At 51.0% G+C, this 23,731-nt stretch overlaps 1 protein-coding gene across 1 annotated transcript in view; it reads right to left on the bottom strand.

The window, feature by feature from the left end:
* Window positions 1–21,715: 21,715 nt before the first annotated feature.
* Window positions 21,716–23,731, bottom strand: part of LOC144158527 (uncharacterized) — a 41,796-nt gene continuing 39,780 nt past the window's right edge. Inside the window, exon 6 of the mRNA XM_077689442.1 lies at window positions 21,716–23,257. Coding sequence (XP_077545568.1) covers window positions 22,288–23,257 — 970 coding nt within the window. The 3' untranslated portion in view covers window positions 21,716–22,287. The remainder of the gene's footprint in view (window positions 23,258–23,731) is intronic.

Genomic DNA, 23,731 nt, shown 5'->3' with positions numbered 1-23,731 from the left:
GGCCACCGCGGCCGGATTACCGGGCTTTTTCGCTTTTCGCCTCCATATGAGAAGCGGACTTTGCGTCCGGGATCGAACCCGCCTCGTTAGGCTCAGCTGCAGTGTACCTCAGAAGTACGCCTTAGCATCACAATTGAATTTCCCAGTGAGGTGGGAGTGAACTAGAAGAGATACCTTTGAGTGGCGCTGTGCGCGTTACCCACAGTGTCATGGCGTACTAGGTTGAATACTCGCTCTCAAAGCGAGATGCCCCGGTTTTTAATTGCAGTCGGAATTTTTTAGGTGAAGCTTGACTTGGTCAGTGTTTGGGTATTTTTTCACCTGCGCGAGCAAAAAAACCCCCCGGAAAAGCCAACTTTATCGTGAACGTGAGAAAACGGCAATAATTTTTGTTTTACGAAAACATTCCAAAAAACAAGCGCATCCGCTAGAACGACTTCGTAAATACTACGTTTGATTCGATTATCAAAATTGCTTCATAGCGAAATAGTAAACGTTACAGAATTCTCGTCTCCTGACAATACATGGAACGGAAACGGACAGCCCCATTTTTGGTCTACAGGGACAATACTCTAGCTCTTGCAAGTCTCCTTAACCATCGTTCTTAACATTACCAAATGATGAAAAAAACTCTCAAACTCACACTGATCTCGTGCCTTCCATCCCTGATTTAGACACAACTGCGGTCATCACATGAGACGCCCGCCTACTCGAGCCGATAACCGCCCGCATCGTTTACCTGAAAAGCACAGTAGGTCAGTTGACACCGGCCGCCCAGGAACATGCGCAGCGGATATCAAATCTCGAAGGTACCATACTCGCACCGCACAAAAAACCGAAGGCGACTACACCATCCGATCCTGCCCCCCTTTATCCATCCTTGCCCCCATAATCCTGACTCCGTCGTCCAACCCAACTGCCCACCGCACCATCTGGCAATGGAACTGCTGCTTTTTCAACAACAAGCGTGACCAATTGGGCCCCTACATAGCACCTACGCACCTGATGTATTGGCCCCTAAAAAGTCAAACGCTTCCCACCCCAATCTCAGCAGCTATGTCCCCTACTTGCATAATCCACTTGGTCGAACTGCTACCTCATACTCAGCACGCAACCTGCTTAAGTCCACGTTATCCTTGGAGATATCTCTAACACTCCCTTAGATACAGCCTCCCGCCCCTACATTTTTAGTATCTATAGCCCCATCTGCCTCCCTCCGGGCCATCAAAACTGTCATTCAAGCAGCCAGGAGCCAAACGGGACCGCCTACTAATGGTAGGAGAATTTAATGCTACGCACTACGTATTGTGTTACAAGCAAACCTTCCCGAAAGGCACCCTCCTCCATCGCACGGTCCAAAACTACAACTTTCGCCTCCAAAACGATCTTACCATGCCCACGGTAGGGCAACAGTGTCTCGAGGAATACCTACCCTAACCTTGCATTTACGTTTACAGCCTTTCTACAAGACCCGGAGCACCCTTCCTCAGATCGAAGACAGTATTATTGAATTGACTTTTGCTATCGAAAAGCGGCCACATCACCACACCCGGAAAATGGCCCTCACAAACAACGCACCCGTTGCTCATACTCGTCTCCTCCACATCGAGAGGCACGGCGTAGCCTTGCAAAGCGTTCGCAGCGGCAGCGCCACAACCGAACCCTTAAAAACGCGTCGGCACTTTTACTCAGCAAGCTCCATACCCAGCAAAAGCAAAACTGAGATCATTTTGCGACCAACTAAAATGAAACCTCAGCAGCAAACGAACTTGCCAACTGCTCCGCTACCTTACAGACATCTCTCAATCTCGAACCACCACAAACACTAAGATTGTCCAGCTCATACGCAGGGGTGATCTTTCTCCACCAGCAAATATCCACTCCACACGCGATCCGCTCTTCGACCACCCCTTTCCTCATCCTAGCCCACCTAGCCGTATAACGGACAGCCCAACCACAATCTGGACGCACCCTTCACTCAAGGAGATCCTGAACAAGCAATAGTTAAATTAACTCGCGCCCAATACAACCCCAGCAAGAGACCGCTTCACCAACCGGCGCCTACGTACTTTCGATCTAGGCACCCAAGACTCCCTTCTCAACTTGTAAAATAATCACTCGGTGGAACGTACTAGTGTAGGCTCTCGGTCGTCACCCTCATCCCTAAGCACAAAAAAAGCAATTTCTGCAACATCCCTCAGACCGATCGCTCTCACGTCGTGTGTGGGCGAGCTCTTTGAGCACATAATCCACATACGCCTCGCCGCTTACCTGGAGAATCAAAACATTTTACCTATTGCCATGGTTGGTTTCCAGCACACACTCTCAGTGCAAATATTCCGCTTCAACTGAAAGGACAATACCCTCCAAGCAAAACCCTTCCTAAGGCGATCATAACTCTTGATCTAAACGCTGCATTTGATAACGTCTCACACTCCTCTATCCTGGAAGAATTCAGTACCGCAAACTGCGGACTCCGGATTTACAAGTTTCAAAGCTTTCCTTTCATGCTTAACAGTGGAACTCAGACTGGGACAACGCAGTTTTCTACCTTGAACACACCCGCCCAGGGTGTACCCCAAGGATCAGTAATTTCCCCGCCCGCTTTCAAACATTGCTTTCTTCTCATTACTCAAGAAACTGGACTCTATCCATTACACCCACCACGCGCTCTATGCGGACGACTTTACTGTGTTGGCAGCCACTCGTTTCTGTGGGGACCAACAAGGCGCCCTTCAGCAAGCTCTGGATGAAGCAGTAACCGACCTTAAACGGCGAGGCCTTATGTATGCACCATCTACATAGGCCCTCTTGGTACTGGTACTCAAGACACTAACTAGGGACCGTGCACACTCCTCCCTACACCGGACCCCGAAATAATCTTCGAATACCAAAAGTAAGCACCCTTCTAATTCTCGGCGTATTATTCTATCACGACGGTTCAGGAACTGCACTTCTACCACAACTCAAAGCTATAATTCTACAATTCACCTACCTGATTCGCACAATCCACGGGCAGAAACGTAGCATCAAAGAGTGCGCCACTAGCAGAATTGTCCAAGCCATTCTACTGAGCCGACTAAACTCCGCCATTTTTTCCCTCAAGCCAAGCGCACACAGCAGGCTTGAGGCTCTCATGTGCAAGGTGTCCAAGGGAGCCCTTGGCCTACCAGTGTATACCTGCACCGAAAATGTCGTCAGCTCAGACTACTTAACATTTTGGAGCTTATCGAGGCGCAGCGAATCTCCCGCCTCCAACGTCTTGCACAACCCACAAGGCAAGCATGCAGATACTACGAGACATGAGAAGACCACGTCCCAAACCGCGGGATGCTCCTCAACCCGTCCCATCCAGTATTCCACGTTGCCTCAGTGTGGCACGGATTCTTATACACATGCACCCTACCTACAACAAGGGCCGAAGATGCTCGAGTCCACCATCTCTCGAGGCGCTACGCAGATGACCAGTACGTCTGCTATAGGGATAGTGCGCGCACCACACTCACAACCGACCACCGTAATCGCCCTTAACTCTCCAGGAAACATAACGGCGGCTGCATACCTTAGTATCCCCCGCCCGACACAGATGAGGCACTTGTCTTAGCGCGTGCTTTGGCAATTCGTGCGGAACGCTGCCCTACCTAAACATCATCACGGACAGACATATTTACATGGCTCCAGGCAGAGCAATGATAGTTTTGGCACACTTTGGCTGTAGACTTATTTCCTTGCCGTGGAAATTTGGCTGCGTTTATTCGGGATTTTTCAATCGCAGAGGTTGAAATATCGCTATATACATCCATACATGGTCTCACATTTTCAACGTTGTTAACTCATAAGTATGCATGAATGTATATTTGCACATTCAGACCTCAAGAGCTAAAGGCGAAATAAATCCAGGCAAGTTTTAAAGGTAAGAAAAGTATACAACCAAAGCGTGCAAGCTCTGTTCTAAGGTGTGTACGGGGGGGGGGTCAATTTTGTTCAAACTTTCAACAGCGCAAAAACCGCGAGCCCACGCCTGGCCCGAGGCTGTAAAGAATTAAACTGCTTACCCGGCACGGGCCCGGGCTTTCAGGGGGTACCCGGGCCCATGCATTGCTCTGATATGGGCATCCAGGAATGGATCCCTGCAGAGAGACAGAGCAGCCCGCAGGTGAACTTCCTTCTTCAGGGACAATCTTACAATTGTAAGATGTAAGATTGTCCCTGAAGAAGGAAGTTCCACTTTCGAAACTGTTGGACTAATTTCTAATAAACAAGTTAACCGCAAAGTTGTTCATATCTTTTACCTGAACCATATATATATATATATATATATATATATATATATATATATATATATATATATATATATATATATATATATGCTATGGTACGTGCATAGCCTATGCACCACATTGGGACATGTGCCAGATACTAGCCGAAAGAAGATGACACTAGCGCACGCGGACTCGGAAAACGAGCTAAATGTCGAAGTTCGAAGTAGAAGAGGATCTTGCGCCTGGCCTTCGGGGTGATCTCGCGATTGTAAATACACTGTGCGGATACCTCTTGTACCGCTTGGCTACACGTCTTCCTTCACGTCACCGTAACATCTTGGTGGAGGTGCGGGGTAACGATCCCCGTACCTCTCGCCCTCTGTTTCGTACCTCTGTCCATTTCGGGATTACTCCACATCGGTGGTGAGCAGCGTCGCGATCCCTCTTTGAAATCCATCATCGACAGTCTCACCATCGGCTCCCCTGCACCTACCACTCATCTGTTTCGACTCCAGAATGGCATCCTTTACCGCCAGAATTTCCGCCCAGATGGCCCTGAGCTCCTACTTGTCCCTAACCACCTTCGTTTAGACATCCTCGAACAATTTCACGACCTACCTACGGCTGGTCAACTGGGTGTTTCCCGAACGTACGACCGTGTGCGTCGTCGATTTTTTTGACCCGGCCTTTACCGTTCTGTCCAACGTTATGTGGCCACGTGTGACCTATGCCAACGCCACAAGAAACCCACCGCGTCCCCGCCCGGTCTCCTACAACCGTTAGACATCCCACTGAGCCGTTTTATCGTGTTGGTGTTGATCTCCTCGGTCCGTTTCCGGTGTCTACCTCGGGCAACAAGTGGGTAGCAGTCGCCACCGATTACGCGACACGCTATGCCATTACCCGTGCTCTCCCCTGCGCATCCGGCGTTGCCGACCTCCTTCTACGCGATGTAATTCTTCATCATGGAGCACCTCGCCAGCTTCTTACTGATCTAGGCCGCTTTGTCCCGAGTTGTTGAGGATCTTCTTCGTGCGTGCGCAACGCAACACAAGGTCACCACTGCTTATGCATCCGCAGACCAATAGCCTCACGGATAGGCTCAACAGGATGCTTACCGACATGTTGTCGATGTACGTCTCCACCGACCATCGCGACTGGGACGTGGCGTTGCCTTACGTGAAGTTCGCTTACAATTCGTCCCGTCACGACACTGCAGGCTCGTCCCCAGTCTACTTGCTCTACGGCCGCGAGCCATCTTTGCCGTTTGACACCCTTTTACCGCCTTCTCAGCCCACAACTGAGTATGCCGAAGCCGCCATCACTCGTGCCGACCACGCTCATTAAGTTGCCCGCTGTAACCTTCTCTCATCACAAGTCTCCCAAAAGGCGCGCTACGACTCCCGACACCGAAACCTTTACTTCCCGCCGGGATCACTTGTTCTGGTGTGGTCGCCGTCGCGCCTCGTGGGACTTTCTGAAAAACTCCTCTTTCCTTATTCTGGTCCTTACCGTGTCATCCGACAAGTCACCGATGTCACGTACGAAATAACACCGGCCATGCAATCGCCAACTTCCCACCGTTCAACAACGGACGTTGTTCACGTAGCCCGCCTCAAACCGTACCACGGTCCGCGACCCGCGTCGCTATAATTAGCACCGAGACGGCGCTTTCCGCCGCGGGGGTTATGCTACGGTACGTGCATAGCCTATGCACCACATTGGGACATGTGCCAGATACTAGCCGAAAGAAGATGCCGCCAGCGCACGCGGACTCAGAAAACGAGCTAGATGTCGAAGTAGAAGAGGATCTTGCGCCTGGCCTGCGGGGTGCTCTCGCGATTGTAAATATACTGTGCGGATACCTCTTGTACCGCTTGGCTACACGTCTTCCTTCACGTCACCGTAACTATATATATATATATATATATATATATATATTGTGAGCGCTGTCTTCACATTGATTGCTTGAGTGGTCATTCTCCCTATTGTGTCCAAACACACTATCATCAGCATCGTCTCGCCCACGCATCGTTCGGTGTCATCATCGTATCGCTGGGCTCACGCGATCGTAATCATCATCGGAGTTCGCTGGTTCGGGTGGCTGCTGAGTAACGACCGCCGGAATAAACACCGCCCTGCATTAGGCCTGCTTTCCTGCTTTCCTCTCTCAAGTGGTGGAGTTGCTTGTCGGCCCCGTCCTCTGCCGCTCCCAGCTACACCCCTGGAGCTCCGTTCGGGTCGACGTCTCCCGCTCCACGAGCCAACGATGCAACGAGAAAGCGCGTCGGAACACAGCGCTCCACCGCCCTCGGCATGGGTGATCACAGGCCACCAGCGCGACCCTCCCTCCTTCGCTGGTCTTCGGGGTGAAGACGTTGAAGATTGGCTCGACCAGTATAATCGAGTCAGCCAATTTAACCGGTGGGATGATGCTTTTAAACTGCGCGATGTTCCATTCCACCTAGACCTGGTCGCAAAGACATGGTACTTCAACAACGAGGCAACCTTCGAGAACTGGACCGATTTTACTCAGCGTTTACGCAAAGCATTCGGCACCCCGTCAGCTCGCGTCGATGGCGCCAAGAAAGATCTGGGTTCTCGCGTCCAACGTCCCGACGAAACATATGCGGCTTACATCGAGGACGTCCTCGCCCTCTGCCGCCGGGTGGACGAAAGCATGCCAGAGGCTGACAAGGTGCGGCACATCTTGAAGGGCATTGCTTCATTTGCCTTTAACGCCCTCGCTATCCAGAATCCCCTGACAGTCAGCGATGTGCGGGAGACCTGCCAACGCCTTGATCAGTTGCAGTCACTTCGCCTTCAGCCTGAGCCGGCTCCTCTGGATGGGAACACAGATTTGCGTACTCTGATACGCGCAATCATTCGTGAGGAGCTAGGCACCCGTACCTCACCGTGTCTCCAACGCGATCACTGCCACCATAGCCCATCTCCGCTGCGGGATTTAATCAAGGAAGAACTGGCATCCATGACAGCGTACCCACCGGCAAATTCGACTCCTCCTGCCCCTTACATGACGACATACGCGGAGGCCGCTTCAAAACACCCCTTGTTCGTGGAATCGCCTCCGCTTTCGACTGCTCCCGGACATTTGACGGCCATTGCCCCCTCTCGGGGTGCCCAGGCGTACTACGCGCACGTGCGCCCCGACCGCCAGCTTTTCCCTCGGGACCGCCCGGTTTGCTACTACTGTGGAATTCGGGGCCACATTTCCCGTTTTTGCCGAAGACGCCAGCAGGATGAACGCCGAGGGTACGCTCCTGATGAGCGGGACAACGCCCGCTTTGCTTACGGTACCGGTAGAAGCACATACGTCCCTCCTAATCGCCGTTCTTCCCCGCCTCGCGATTCTCCTGAGTTTTCTCAGCGTAATACGCCAACGCGACGTAGATCGCCTTCGCCCTACCGTCGCTCGCTGTCCCCTCTTCGTCCTGCCTCACTTCCCAATAACGACCCTTCGGAAAACTAGCACCTGCAGTTTTTGGGGGGGAAACTGCATTGCTCGAAGATGCCACAACTCCTCCTGAACGTCCGTGGAACTTATTATTGGTGGAAGTGGAAGGTTTGCGTATTGAGGCACTTGTTGATACGGGGGCTAGTGTGTCAGTTATTAGTGCACAGTTATGTTCACGTCTGAGGAAGGTGAGAACTCCTTACTCCGGGCCATCCTTGTGTGGGGCAAATGGTGATGCGATTCGGCCTTCTGGATATTGTACAGTGCGGATTACCATAGACGGGCTCCTACATTACGTTCAGTGTGCGGTGCTGACTCTGTGTTCTCATGAAATTATTTTGGGCTGGGACTTTTTATCAGCATCGTCTGCAGTAATTTCCTGCCGCGAGCCTGCGATTCACCTCACTGAGACAGGAATTGACTGTGTATCCGATCCTTCCGTACCGCGGTTGGTCTCTGCCGCAGATTGTGTCTTGTGTCCCGGCCAAGAAACGGTGTTTTCCGTAACGTGTGACAGTATCGCCGATGGAGATTTGTTTGCCATACCAGCTGGGAACTTCGCTCGCAAAGGAGTTATAATACCGCCTTGTGTCGTTCGCTTTTCACAGGGATCAGCTTTCATCGCCGCACTAAACATTGCCTTTGAGCCGATTCTGCTTCCTAAAGGCACTAAGGTTGCTTCTATTCTAAACGAGGAAGTTGGCCGTCTTGCGCTTTGCCCTATAGCATCACTCCAGCATGCCTCCGGACAAGCGATTACGTCTTCGAGCCTTACATCCACCATCAGCACTGAACTAAGCGAGGAAAATCAAAAATCACTACTCGCCCTCCTTACCAAGCACAAGGCGTTGTTTGATAGCCATTCCCTCACTCTTGGGCGAACATCAGCAGCGACTCATCGCATAGAAACCGATGGTTCTTGTATCGTCCGCCGTCGTCCCTATCGCGTTTCATCCGCAGAACGCAAAATCATTCAAGAAAATGTGGACGACATGCTTCAGCGGGACATTGTTCGCCCTTCGGGCAGTTCCTGGTCTTCGCCGGTTGTCCTGGTCCGGAAGAAAGATGGCTCAGTGCGCTTTTGCGTGGACTACAGAGCGCTTAACAAAATAACCCGGAAAGACGTCTATCCTATGCCCCGAATTGACGACGCTCTCGACACGTTACACGGCGCAGAATACTTCTCGAGTCTCGATCTTCGGTCAGGGTGTTGGCAGATTCCCATGGCCGAAGCCGATAAAGAAAAAACAGCCTTCGCCACACCAGACGGCCTCTACGAATTTAACGTGATGCCGTTTGGACTTTGCAACGCTCCGGCCACCTTTGAGCGTATGATCGATACTGTACTTCGTGGCTTGAAGTGGAAGACTTGCCTATGCTACCTAGATGATATCGTCATTTTTTCGTCCACTTTCGCTGAACACCTTCAACGTGTGGATGAAGTCCTCACCTGCCTTGGCAATGCTGGTTTGCAGCTGAACACCAAGAAATGTCGCTTTGCCAGTACCTCAATCAAAGTCTTGGGCCACGTTGTAAGCAAGGAAGGTATACGCCCAGATCCAGACAAGATCAATGTGGTCCTCAATTTTTCCCGGCCTCTTCGCCAGAAAGAGCTACGAAGTTTTCTGGGCTTGGCTTCCTATTTCCGTCGCTTCATCCGAAATTTTGCAGCAATAGCCTCGCCCCTTCACAAATTACTCACATCCGGAACTGCATTCATCTGGACCCAAGACTGTGAAAAAGCTTTCCAAACCCTGAAACAAGCTTTAACTTCTGGACCGGTCCTCTGCCACTTCGATGAGTCAGCACCCACTATTCTTCACACCGATGCAAGTGGTCACGGTCTTGGTGCTGTCCTTCTTCAGCGTACGGATTCCTCCTCGGAGCGAGTAGTTGCCTATGCAAGCCGCACTTTGACTCCCGCTGAAAAGAACTACACCATAACTGAAAAAGAGTGCCTCGCCGTTGTTTGGGCAGTGCAAAAATTTCGTCCTTACTTGTATGGCCGCCATTTCTCCGTGGTAACAGACCACCACGCCCTGTGTTGGTTATCCTCCCTCAAGAACCTCTCGGGGCGCCTTGGCCGCTGGGTACTCCGTCTACAGGAATATGACTTCACTGTGACTTACAAGTCGGGGAGAAAGCACAGTGATGCCGACGCTCTTTCCCGTTGCCCACAGCCGACCACCCACTGCCCACAGCCATCGTCTCAAAGTAACTCATCGCCTTCAACAACTCCGCTCGCGTTGCCCATGGCCCCTTTGCAAACCGCCGGTCAAGATATACTACAAAACCTTGTTTCTCTCCAACGAGCCGACCCGTACTGCAGACGATTACTGGATCTTCTCGACGGTTCAACATCCCCACCTAACAGCCGAACGCGCCGCCAACTAAGCAAATTTCGCCTTTCCATTGGTGGAGCCCTTTACCGCCACAATTACCACCCTACCGAAAACAGATGGGTTCCAGTCGTCCCTCGCTGTCTTCGAGCCAACATCTTGGAAGTTTTCCACGATGACGCCACAGCTGGCCATCTTGCTTTCTACAAGACCTACGACCGCATCAAAAGCAGATTCTTTTGGCCAGGCCTTTCCTCAAGTGTCGCTAAATATGTTGCGTCCTGCCCTTCGTGCCAGCGTCGTAAACGCTCGACCTCAGCCCCTGCCGGTATGCTACAGCCGCTGCCATGTCCTTCTGCCCCATTCGAAGTTGTGGGCATCGATTTGTATGGACCATTGCCTCTCACTTCGACTGGTCATCGATGGATTGTGACCGCTGTCGATCACTTAACACGGTATGCAGAAACTGCCCCTCTACGTACCGGCTGCGCTTCTGAGGTCGCAGATTTCTTTCTGCAAGCCATCTTCTTACGGCATGGACCACCTCGTACTCTTTTAAGTGATCGTGGCCGAACCTTTCTGTCAGCAGTCCTTGAGGAAGTTCTCCACGCTGCTGGTACTGCCCACAAAACCACGTCGAGCTATCATCCGCAGACAAATGGGCTAACAGAACGGTTCCACCGTACACTTTCGGATATGATTTCTCTCTATATCAACCCCGACCACAAGAACTGGAACGTCATACTTCCCTTTGTAACATACGCTTATAATACCGCCGTTCAAAGCACCACCGGATTTTCACCGTTCTTCCTCGTCTACGGCCGCCACCCACCGTCCATTCTAGACGCATCTTTCTTTTCCTGTCCCGTGGATACAACAACCAACATCACCGACCAATTTGTTTCTCGACTAGCGCAGTGCCGAAACCTCGCACGATTGAACACCGAGTCTTGCCAAAATGACCGCAAGTCGCGCTATGACGCAGACCGACGGGAAGTTATATTCAACCCTGGGGATGAGGTACTGCTTTCGACGCCGCTCCGTGCGCCAGGACTCTGTGAAAAGTTTATGCCGCGCTTCATTGGTCCGTACACTGTACTACAGAGAACTTCTCCAGTCAACTACGTCGTTGCTCCCACTTGTGGAGTCGCTGACCGACGGTGCCGTGGCATCGAAACTGTCCATGTTTCGCGCCTAAAGCCCTTTCGGCGCAGATCATCCTCCCTTTGACGGCCAGGATGGCCGCTTCAGCCGCCGGGGAAACTAGTGTGAGCGCTGTCTTCACATTGATTGCTTGAGTGGTCATTATCCCTATTGTGTCCAAACACACTATCATCAGCATCGTCTCGCCCACGCATCGTTCGGTGTCATCATCGTATCGCTGGGCTCACGCGATCGTAATCATCATCGGAGTTCGCTGGTTCGGGTGGCTGCTGAGTAACGACCGCCGGAATAAACACCGCCCTGCATTAGGCCTGCTTTCCTGCTTTCCTCTCTCAAGATATATATATATATATATATATATAAATATATATACCGTAAAATTCCGAGCAAGCGCCCCCCCCCCTCAGCAAGGCGGAATTACCGGCAAAGTGAAGGGGGGGCGTAATCCCGGAACGGCACCAAAATTCAAGATGGCGGCGACAATTGTTTTTAGAAAAAAAAAAGCAGGGCGCGTGGTTTTAAACTTTCGTTAGGAAGATGAACTTTATTACACAAAAGATGTTACTGTTAGTTACTTTGGAAACCATTGGAAAACTTAGCAGCAAACAAAAAAGTTTGCAGCACTCTGCTGCCTCAGTCTTCGGGTGCCACGGCTTGATCTTACTGCTGTTCGTCACTTTCGAAACCATCGAAAGGCTCCTCAGAGTCTGTAGCCAAAAAATTCCCCCGCATTTCCCCGAGGGGGAGAATGTGAAAGTGCGAATGCACGGTTGTCGGCCCGCTTGCGGCGCTTGCGCTCGGCCCCCGCAGCCCACCGCCTCGCCGCCTTCTCTTCCATCGGGTTTGTAGTATCACGTGTACACCACGCAGTTATCAAGCCGCTATAACGCCGCTGAGTCGCCAACGCACGCCGCTGACGACGTAGTTTGAATGCGTTGAAGATATAAGGCGCGTTACTCACACTGATATCAGCGTGGCGTCCGTGGCTTAGTCGGTAGAGCGTCGCGCTGCGGCCGCAAAGTCCTCGGATCGAAACCTGGCGCCGGATGCTGTTTCTTTTTTAAATATAGAGGAGCACTGCGGACGCCGCCGCCGCCGACGCCGCCGCCGCCGCCGGCGGTGGATGGTTTGGGGTCGCTTATAAAGTGCATTCGCACTTAAAACAGTTCAGCGCACTCGTCTTCCAGTCCACCCCGGTCTTCTGGCACCACGGCTTCGACATTTGCCAGCCCGCCGTGCAGGTCGCCGTCCCTAGAGCCATCGATTGCGTTTGCAATGCCGCACCCCTTGAAGCAGCGCGCCACAAGGACCTGCTGCCGCGACGGCTTCTTAGAGTTGCCTTTTGACGTCATTTCGCCATCGCAGGAAGTTCGCGGAAGTCCGATCCTCGGGCGTCCTCTGGCTCTCGTTCATGGCGTGGCACATTGCAACGCCGAACCGCTGCTTCCAAACCTGCTTATGTAGTGGCTGGAAGCTACAAAGTTACCTAACTGCATGCTGTTTGCTATTTTCACAGCCTCTTCAGACAGCAGCCGGTTGCTAACGGCGCGTCCCGCGCTTCTTTCGCGCTCTAAGGACTCGAACAGCGTATCGTCACGTACTCGCTGAACACTGGGGCGCCGTTGCTTAGCTTCCGTCGAAGTTTTGCTTTTCCGAAGTTTTGCTGCAGGAGATTGTCGAAATTCTTCACCTATTCACGTATGCGCTTTCGGTCGAGCTTGAACTGTCGAGAGGTCTGGTGCACGTTTTTCCCGTGCTCTCGGTGCCATTGGATCACCTCGATTTTCATTGCAACTGTGTAGGAATGCATGACCTACCACCGCCAAACCAAAGAAACAAATGGCGTGTAGCGTTCGGTTGAAGAAGATTGGATTGGATTCTTAGACTGGCCCCAGCAAGCCAGTGTTGCCTGCACGTGGTGCGTGATAACTGCGTGGAGGGAGGGGGGGCGCTTTCCCGGAATGGCGCGGAAATTTGAAATTAGCACTGAAGAGGTGGGGGGGCGCTTGCACGGGTGGGGGCGCTTGCTCGGAATCTTACGAGTATATATATATATATATATATTGATTGATTGTGGGGTTTAACGCACCGACGCAACGCAGTAGAGGGCTCCGAATTAATTTTGAGCACCTCGGGATCTTTAACGTGCGCCCAAATCTCGTACACGCGGGAGTTTTTGCTTTTCGCCTCCATCAGAAAAGCGGCCGCCGCGGCCGGGAATCGAGCCCGCGACCTCGTGCCCAGCAGCGCGACGCCTTAGCCACTGAGCCACCGCGGCGGGTCATATATATATATATATATATATATATATATATATATATATAGAAAAATAAAAGAAACACACATCGAAAGAGGAATGGTATAACGTTTCGGCCGAGAGACCGGCCTTCGACAGAATAACAGTGGCGGTCGTTGTCACGAATCATAAAAGGCGTCTGTTGCAAGATCACGTGAGAGCAGAAACGATCAACATCAAGTAACATAAGTAAGTGTGTGTGTGTGTGTGTGTGCGTGTGCGTGTGCGTGTGTGTGTGTGTGTGTGTGTGTGGTGTGTGTGTGTGTGTGTGTGTGTGTGTGTGTGTGTGTGTGTGTGTGTGTGTGTGTGTGTGTGTGTGTGTGTGTGTGTGTGTGTGTGTGTGTGTGTGTGTGTGTGTGTGTGTGTGTGTGTTGATGAATTGTTGATGATGTGTTGATGAAGCCTTGATGAATTGCGTCCTGGGCCCCAGGGAAGGAGTTCTGGACCCGCCGCACAAGGCATTCAATGCCTCTGTTCAGAATGCCCTGGCCTGAATTTCGGTAGTTCTGGGCTGGGTGGTTGTCCTGGTGAGGAAGAGTGTTCTCAGCCACAGGGAAGGAGTTCTGGACCCGCCACACAACAAGGCTTTCAGTGCGTCTGCTCAGATTACCCTGGCCTGCGTTTTGGTGGTTGTCCTGGTGAGGAAGTGCTTTATGGGCCCCAGGAAGGAGTTCTGGGCCCACTGCGCAACAAGATCCCCCGTGAATTTCCTCGAGTACCCGGTGTCTCCATTTTGATGGCTGCTGCCGTGCTTCTCCCAGTTGGCCTGCTGGTGAGAGGGGCTGGTATGAAAAGAGCAAGCCACCTGTCCAAAAAAGCAGGTGAGAAGCGGTGATTGAGCTTTTGGACATGTCCCGGCTTGGCCAGGCCAAGTTGGGATATGTCCAAAAGGACAATTACTGTTTTCCTCAGCTTTCGGCATGGCGTCGCCCTGGCCTCTACTTTGGTACTGGATTTCATACCAGGTCCGTTGGTGAGCGGGGCAGCAATAAAAGGAAGGATCCACCTTGCCAAGAAAAGTAGGAGAAAAGCGGGAGTTTCTGGGAACCTCTTGTACAAGTTCAGAATTGGATTCCTCATCTCCCAGCGCATGGAACTCACCCAGTTGCCCTGCCCATTTCGGTGATTCTGGGCTGGGTGGTTGTCCTGTTGAGGAAGTGCGTTCTGAGCCCCAGAGAAGTAGTTCTGGACCCGCCACACAACAAGGCACTCAATGCATCTGTTCAAATTGCCCTGGCCTGCGTTTTGGTGGTTCTGGTCTGGGGGTTGTCCTGGTGAGGAAGTGTGTTCTGGGCCCCAGGGAAGGAGTTCTGGACCCGGCCACCACACAAGGCACTCAGTGCACCTGTTCAGATTTCCCTGATCTGCGTTTTGGTGGTTCTGGGCAGGATAGCTGTCCTGGTGAGGAAGTGCGTTCTGGGCCCCAGGGAAGGAGTTCTGGAACCACCGCGAAACACGAAACAAGACACTCCATGCCACTCGAGCACCTGGGGTCTCCATTTTGATGGCTTCTGCCATGCTTCTTCCATTTGGCCTTCTGGTGAGAGGGGCCAGTACGAAAAGAGCAATCCACCTATCGAAAAACAGGTCAGAAGCGGTGATTGACCTTTTGGACATGTCCCGGCTAGGCCGGGTCAAGTTGGGATATGTCGAAAAGGTCAATTACTGCTTTCCTCAGCTTTTGGCATGGCGTCGCCCTGGCCTCCGTTTTGGTGCTGGATTTTATACCAGGTTCGTTGGTGAGCGAGGCACCAATGAAAGAAAGGATCCACCTTGCCAAAAAAGGAGTAGAAAATCGGGAGATTCCAAGAACCTCTTGTACAAGTTTAGAATTGGATTGCTCATCTCCCACTGCACGGAACTTCCACAGTTGCCCTTTCTTTTGCTGCACAGCCTCTAAGTGCTGTTCAGCCACGTGCACATCCCTCATGGTCACATCCGCAATGTCCACCTTACTCCAACCAGGAGTGATGCCCCTGGGTTCGCGATACGCTGCCGACCCTCTTCTGATCTGTTCGCCCGCTTTGAAGTTTTGACCCGTGCTCACAGTGTGACTTAATCATACATCATAATCATAATCCGAATCATAAACCGAAAAGGTCGGCCATGATGTGCTGAAGGGGATAGCTGACCATGCCTTTTGGTCTGTAAAGCGCCAGCGACCTTCAAGTGCATGACGGATGCCTTACTTCAAGGATTCATGTGGACTGTAATGAATGTTGGGCCGGACGGCGTAGAAAGTCACGAGCCCGGAATACCCTCTCGGAAATGCACACACACCAACTATAATAACTGGATTGATGTACAAAGCCGGAATAGACACTTCGGCACACGAACGGATGCGGAAACACAAATGTGCAGATGATTGCGGACAAAGTCAGGAAGGAAGTCATACGCTCAGACAGCGATCACAGAGACAAAACGGCCTGGATGTGACGACTCGAAGACGCACTTCTCCAGCTGGCCACGGGGCAGGTTACTGGAGTCGTTGTGGAGGTGTCTCGCTGGACAAATACGTGACGGTGGCCGATGGCTAGTGGCGGGACGGAAGGGCTTAGGTCTGTGCCATCATGAGGCCTCGCTGTCCAGTCAGTGCATGCAGTGTGACCACATGTGACAGGCGCGTTGGCCAGCAGCATAGACACTAGACACCAACGTGCCTCCTTAGCATGACCGAACCTTTACTCTTGCTCAGCATTGGCTTCAAAAACAATGTTGCTACGGGTTCGAGTCAGCCGACGGGGATCGGCTCTCACCATGCATACACAAATCACATCAAGGGAATGTGACAATTCTTGTAGTACAACAGTTTATTCCACATACAGCTCATACAAAGTACTCTAAGGTCACGGCTATGCTGCTGTTTCGCTTAACAGGAACATAAATGCTTTGTATGAGTTAAACACATAAGAGGACTCCTCTGAAGGCAGGTGCCAACCCTACAAGTGTCGACAAATAACAGAAGAACAGTCAACACTCTTAAGAGATCAATTTAGACCAGCTTAGTACAACTGCTACAGGGGCACATTTTATTTATGCTCATTGGCATCGCTTTCCCACATGCGGTGCTCGAAGTTTACTTGGAGAGACTGTCCTAAATGCAACCTTCACATAAGACTCTCTCATTCCTCTAGCACACGTCCAAATTTCAATTGAAGTGTGTATGGTTTTAACGTAAGAGCATGCGAATACCGCAAGATTTTTTAATGGGAATCGTCTATGCCATTTGTTTCTTTATTGTAAACTATGGCACTGCACCAAGGTAAAGAGCAGCCAAATAAAAGGCGTTGCCCCACAGTAGCTTACTGACAATTGTAGTGCTGCTGCCGAAGCGAGGAAACTCCAATATCTAAGTAAGGTAAAGGTTTTTTTTAGCATAAAGTGTGGCCCTGGGTGTACAGTCGGGGACACAATATTCCGGACCACGTGAGCACTTGCCGAAAAATGTCGCTCTGCACTGTGGAGGCACACCGCCTGCTGTCAAGACCGACGCAGCGTGCATGCGTGTCCTTACTCGCAGGCATGAAGTTTTCTTGCTTTTGCTGGCCGTTCTCAGATTGTGAGTAATGGGCCTGTGATGAAATATACCTGTGAAGGAGAATGGCCACACATTCTATGCCAAAAAGAAGCTTCCAAGACCAAGCGGTTGTGGCTGAGGTGGAGGAAGAGGAGGTGTGAACGAGGCACGGGCAGAGACCGAGCGAGACCGAGCCAGGGGACAAGGCGGATCGAACGGGGCATGGGGCAGTGTGAGAACTCTCGTAAGACATCCGGTCTACGTGCCACAGCGAAGCAAGGTCGTCCGAGTCTCCACCACGGTTCAGGGCGTCGCCTCCAAGGCCCGGGGCATCGTCGCCAGCAGGAACTACCGTCTATCGGGTTCCAGCGTGCCGAACGGCACGTGACCGGGCACGAGGAGGGATCAAGCCTTCAACTGCTTCGGCTGAGATTCTTTCCGGCGTCACAACCTGCGGAGTCAACCCCGACGATGCAACCACCGCTACGAGGGAGACGTCGGCATCCGCGACCTCATACGGCCGACCGTGAGCGGGTTCTGTTGTCGGGACATTTATGCGGGGACGGTCGCGGACCTTGTAGTTGTGGGCAGTGGAGCAGGCCACTTAGGTTGTTTCCCTTAGCTGAGTGTGTCTTCTAACGTTTCGTGTATAACCTTTCATCGCTGCTTTAAAACCTCTATCCTGTGACGTCTATAAATATAATGTCTTCTCGTTCTCACCAAGAGCATTCCCTTCGTTTCGCGTGATCCGGCCCATTCTTTACAAAAAGTGGAGAGCCTGCCAGGATCGTATCATTAACATCATCCGAAATTGGTCGAGTGCTGTGTGCGGACGAAAGATTTGACATTTGGAAGATGGATTTGGACAAGTTAATGGCGATAGGATCACAGTCTAGGATTGACGGGACCTGAACTTTGGGAGTGGATTGAAAACAAGCGTGTGGAGGAGAGAGCTCAGAGGGCAGCCGAGAGAGAGGCCCTTAGAGAAGCGGCGGAAAGAAAAAAGGAAGCCGACGAAAGAAAGGTGGCCCCCTCCAACTTAAGCTGCGCATCCAGGAACGGGCGCAAAACACTCCAGCAGTTACTGGAGAGAGTAGCGCTGGCCCCAACACGCTTGTCATCAATCCACAGAAGTTGCTACCCTTGTTCGATGAGAGGCGAGACGATTTGCACGTCTATCTTCAAAGGGTCGAGCGCGTAGCAACGGGTCAGGGTTAGAACCAAGACAAACGGGCTGTTCCCATTAGTATGTGCTTGTCTGGGGAGGCACTTTCAGTTATCAGAAGGATGACTGCAACAGAGTCGTTAGACTATGCGAAAGTCAAGAACGCTCTGCTGCAACGGTTTAAGTCTACTGCCAAGATATCAGGATAAGTTTCGCAAAGCACGAGCTGAGGATGGGGAAACAGGGAGGTAGCTAGCAGCTAGGATATCCGGTTATTTTGACCACTGGATTGAAATGACAGGGATACCGAAATCATTTGAGTGTCTCCGCAATCACGTCATTGCGAAGCAGTTCTTCCGCTGTTACCATCTGAAGCGCATTGTCTTTTTAAAAGAGCGCCAGTGCAAAAACCACCGAAGAATGCACAAGACGCGCAGAAGAAGCAACCTCCCAAGTGCTTTGCAACCGGCCGGGCCACCGTGCTTCGGATTGCTGTAGCACGGCAAGATATCCACCGAAGTGCAATGCCTGTGTACGTGTTGGACACAAAACAGAGGACGGCCAATGAGGGTCAGATGGTGAAGAGCAGTTTGCTGCTTGCGCATTGACCATGGCCTCTCCAAATACTCCGGTGTGCCGCCAGCAGAGTGCTTCCGGAGGAGATCTGTATCTTTCCACCCACGACCGTGGTCAAGTCGCTGGAAAGGATGTGTTTTGCGTGAACAGCATGCCTGTCGTGGAAGGCCATGTTCAAGGGAATCCTGTTACAGTCCTTTGGGATACTGGAAGCAATACCGCCATCGTTCAGCATAATATGGTTAAAGATGGTTGCTTAAACGGAAGAACAACCTGCATGTCGCTTATAGACGGCTCCGTAATTCAATTAGCCCAGGCAAGGATCCATGTCTACACCCCGTACTTCGCAGGTGAAGTCACCGTATCCTGTATGGAGTGGCCGATCTACGATCTTGTCCTCGGGAACCTTCCAGGTGTTAGAGCGGTGGGCAACCCGGATCCTCACTGGAAATGTCCCAATGGACGTTCACTCAACCTAGCAACGGATATCACCACGGAGCTTGGCTATCCGAACAAGAATGCTTTGGTGTCGGCCGTCACACAGGCGACCCCATCAAACATCAAGCACTGGAAAGCGCTTCGGGTTTCGACCACCAACACTGAAAGGGCACAGCTCGCCCAAAAGCAGCAAAGCGATCCTTCGCTACGAAGCTGTTTCTGCAAGATTGGGGAAACCTTCTCATCAGGGAAAGGACATAGCTACCGTTTCGCCAGAACCACAGCGTCCTGTACCATCACTTCTACCTTCCAACTGACAGAAGAGTCCGACAGATCGTCGTGCCTAAGTCAAAAAGAGAACCAATCCTTCGATTTGCACACGAAGGCTTTGGTGCAAGTCATCACAGCATGCGAAAAACGGCCTACCACATTTTAGAAATGTTTTACTGGCCTGGTCTGCGCGGAGAAGTCAAACGCTTCGTCAAATTGTGCGACTGCTGCCGCAGAACATGTACGCACAGGGTTGCGATACCACCACGACGTACTGCTGAGATTCAGACATCTCATCGCATTGCCGTGTGCAAGAATAAAGAGTGCGACATCAAGAAAAAGCATGTTCAATCTCTAGGCCATGGTATGAGTGGCTTGAGAGGTCCCCATCAACGGACCTTAGAGAAGATCGTAGAATTTGAGAGACCTATAACCAAGAAGGGCCTACACTACTTTCTCAACTAGACTGGGTGCTACCGGAAGTTCATTACGAACTATGCTGCCATCGCCAGACCTTTAACTGACTTGATGGAAACAACAAAGAGAAAGAGTGTTGCTTGGGGTGCATCTCAGGAGGTCGCGTTCCTCACCCTGAAGCAAAAGCTCTCCCAACACGTTACAGGAGTAAATGATTTGCCTAGACCGGGAACCGACGCATCGGACATCAACCTTGATGCCTCTCGTGTAGGCCACAGGAGGGACAATTCTTCGCGACCTGTCTGCCAGACTCTTACCCAGACAAACGAGCGGGAATCACATGCTTTGACAATACCTACAATCGGCTAAGCATGTCCACAGTTTTGCACTGTAGCTTGCCATTGTACGGGAATATTTTGCTTTGATTCTGTCAAGAGCTCTCCTACTGTAGGAGCTTACCGTATTATTTTCTTTTTATGTGCCGTAGCAACTTGCATGCGTCTGTGAAACACATTTTTCATGAGGACAGTGTTTTTGTGTATGTTGGACTTTTTTGGGACTCTTCCTTGGACTGTAGAATAGTTGTTCCCCTAACAACTTTCTTAAGCCGGGGGTAATGTGATGAAATATACTCGTGAAGGGGAATGGCCAGACATTCTACGCCAAAAAGAAGCTTCCAAGACCAAGCGGTTGTGGCTGAGGTGGAGGAAGAGGAGGTGTGAACGAGGCACGGGCAGAGACCGAGCGAGACCGAGCCAGGGGACAAGGCGGATCGAACGGGGCATGGGGCAGTGTGAGAACTCTCGTAAGACATCCGGTCTACGTGCCACAGTGAAGCAAGGTCGTCCGAGTCTCCACCACGGTTCAGGGCGTCGCCTCCAAGGCCCGGGGCATCGTCGCCAGCAGGAACTACCGTCTATCGGGTTCCAGCGTGCCGAACGGCACGTGACCGGGCACGAGGAGGGATCAAGCCTTCAACTGCTTCGACTGAAATTCTTTCCGGCGTCGCAACCTGCGGAGTCAACCCCAACGATGCCAGCACCGCTACGAGGGTGACGTCGGCACCCGCATCCTCATACGACCGACCGTGAGCGGGTTCTGTTGTCGGGACATTTACGCGGGGACGGTCGCGAACCTTGTAGTTGTGGGCAGTGGAGCAGGCCACTTAGGTTGTTTCCCTTAGCTGATAGTCTCTTCTAACGTTTCATGTATAACCTTTCGTCGTTGCTTTAAAACCTCTGTCCTGTGACGTCTGTAAATATGTCTTCTTCTCGTTCGCACCAAGAGCATTCCCTTCGTTTCGCGTGATCCGGCCCATTCATTACAGGGCCACAGGATGATGGCTTACAGTTGAACCTCGTTATTTTTTACAGTTGAACCTCGTTATTATATATTTGGGGCCTCGCGTACATGCTGATTGCGCCGATTTTTGCATCTGTTGCTGGCTGCTGATCTATTGTTCCCCGGAATGGTCTTTTTCATGTTTTCCATTTTTTAGTCAGCTGCATGAAAACAAAACAAACCTTTCCAAAGGACGATTACTCAGAACACATGCGCACAATCCAGTGAATTGGCCCATCTGGTTGTGTGGTCACCGTGGCGAAAGGGATGCTACAAATGCATTGCCTAGCGGTAGCTTACTGACAATCGTGGAGTGGCTGCCGAAGCGAGAAAACTTACAGGCCTGCAAGTAAGCAAGGATGTACGCGCACTTTGTGTCGATCTCGGCAGCAGGCGCCATGCCTCCAGAGCAGGCAGCGGCAGTTTTTGCCATGTGCTTCCACGGTTGGGAAATTGTATCCCCGCCTGTACAAAAAAATTAGGGCAGGTTGCACCAGTGGTGCAAGGCTGGAGAAATAGCAGAGCTGGGAATTGACCTAGCTTCTCCCCACACCGACAGCGGCTCCCAAGAGAGAGGGAGCAGCTGAACCCCAGTGGTGGAAAGCCAGTCTGGATGGCACTCCAAATAAAGCAGACTACTGAAGTATGTACAGTGTTTCTTTGAAGCTTGTGTTCAAACCATGCGTGGATTGTGAAAAGTCACTGCATGGAGACAGTGCCTGACACTTTGCGCCGTGAACACTGGGAACTCGCCACGAGGCACGCGCTCAGTGCGCTCTGGGTTTTTCTGTCGCCCTAAACAGCTCCGCTAATAAAATTTCTTACACTAGTCACTAATTTTACACTGCTGGTGCAGTTCCATGCCCAACAAGTACCATGCTGACACAACCGTTCTGGAGCCACATCAAGCTACTGCTGTTTCTGGGCAAAGCATTTTTCACACATACCACAAGCCTTTCGCTGCTGCACAATGTGGTGTTTAACAAGTGTTCCTTTCACAGTAAAGCTTGCTTGAGACACCAGAAGCTCAAGGTACCTCACCACTGTGTGCTCTTTCGTGCTTAATTAGCCATGCTTTTAAGGCAAAACTTTTTTGGCAAATATTACAGCAATGCGGTTTTTCCTGAGTGTGCGACTTCTTGTGTTTATTCAGTGCCCACTTCTGAATAAAGCTTTTCGGACAATCACTGCAGAAATATGGCCTTTCCACATAGTGCAGTCGTTCATGCCTAATCAAGGTGTGCTTACCAACAAAGCTTTTCTGACAAATACCGCACACATGGGGATTTTTCCCAGAGTGCATTCTTTCATGTTTAGCCAGGTGGCTTCTCTGCAAAAAGCTCTTCTGACAGCTGCTACACACATAGGGCCTCTCGCCAGAGTGCAATCTTTTATGCTTCATTAGGTTGTTTCTTTGAGTAAAGCTCAGCTGACAGATGTTACATATGTGGGGCCTCTCAGCAGAGTGCAATCGTTGATGAATAGCCAGGTTGCTTTTTTGATTGAAGCTCGACTGACAGATGTTGCACACGTAGGGCCTCTCGCCAGAGTGTACTCTTTCATGATTAACAAGGTTGCTTTTTTTAACAAAGCGCAACTCGCAGATCTTACACACATAGGGCCTTTCACCAGAATGCAACTGTTCGTGTTTAAGCAGGTTGCTCCTTTGAGTAAAGCTCAACTGGCAGATTTGACACACATGGGGCCTCGTATTAGAATGCAGTCTTTCATGATTGACGAGGTGGCCTCTTTGAAAAAAGCTCATTGGACAGATGTTACACACATATGGTTTCTCTCCTGTATGCAGTCGCATGTGGACTTTGAGGTGGCTTAAATGACCGAAGACTCTCTTGCAGACACCGCAGATGTAGGTCTTCTTGCTCGCATCTGGTTTCACAGGAACAGTCAAAGTACTTTCTCGATGGTCATGCTCACATGAGAGGCACGAAGAAGGCTTTCCGCCGGGCTTGATCACATTTCTGTTGTCGACAAATGTCCTAAGTGGATGGAAAAAGATAGAAAATTAAGAAAAATGTCTGAAAACAGCAAAACAAGAATTGAGCTAAATGCAAACTGCTCCGCTAAAAAATCAGTTTTCCAGCTAATGAATATAAGGCAAAGTCAGATTTCGATATGGCAAGTGACATTTTAATGAAGCAACAACATTTATGTAATTTTGTCTGTCAAACACAATGTATATTTAGCCTGAATACAATGAAGAATTTTCCTTGTATTTTATTAAAAGAAGCCAGGGCAGTAAAATTCAAACACACACAAAAAAGGGAAGTTTCCCACTTATACAGTAAAGCACGAGGCAAAATTATCGCTCGTGCAAGCAACGCTGTGTTGCGGGATTTGCTGCATAGCACTAGGGCAGTGGTAGGGGCAAAGGCGGGCGAGTACTGCTTCCTTAACACGAGAAGTGAATAAGTCAGGGTGTGTTTTTTTAAGGTTCTCAGAAGGCTTTCTAG

The sequence above is a fragment of the Haemaphysalis longicornis genome, unplaced genomic scaffold, assembly GCF_048455015.1.
Source record: "Haemaphysalis longicornis isolate Haplotype H1 unplaced genomic scaffold, Haemaphysalis longicornis Haplotype H1 scaffold_10, whole genome shotgun sequence".
Taxonomy (NCBI): Eukaryota; Metazoa; Arthropoda; class Arachnida; order Ixodida; family Ixodidae; genus Haemaphysalis; species Haemaphysalis longicornis.
The sequence above is the reverse complement of the archived record's forward strand: the minus strand, read 5'-3'. Positions and strand labels throughout refer to the sequence as shown.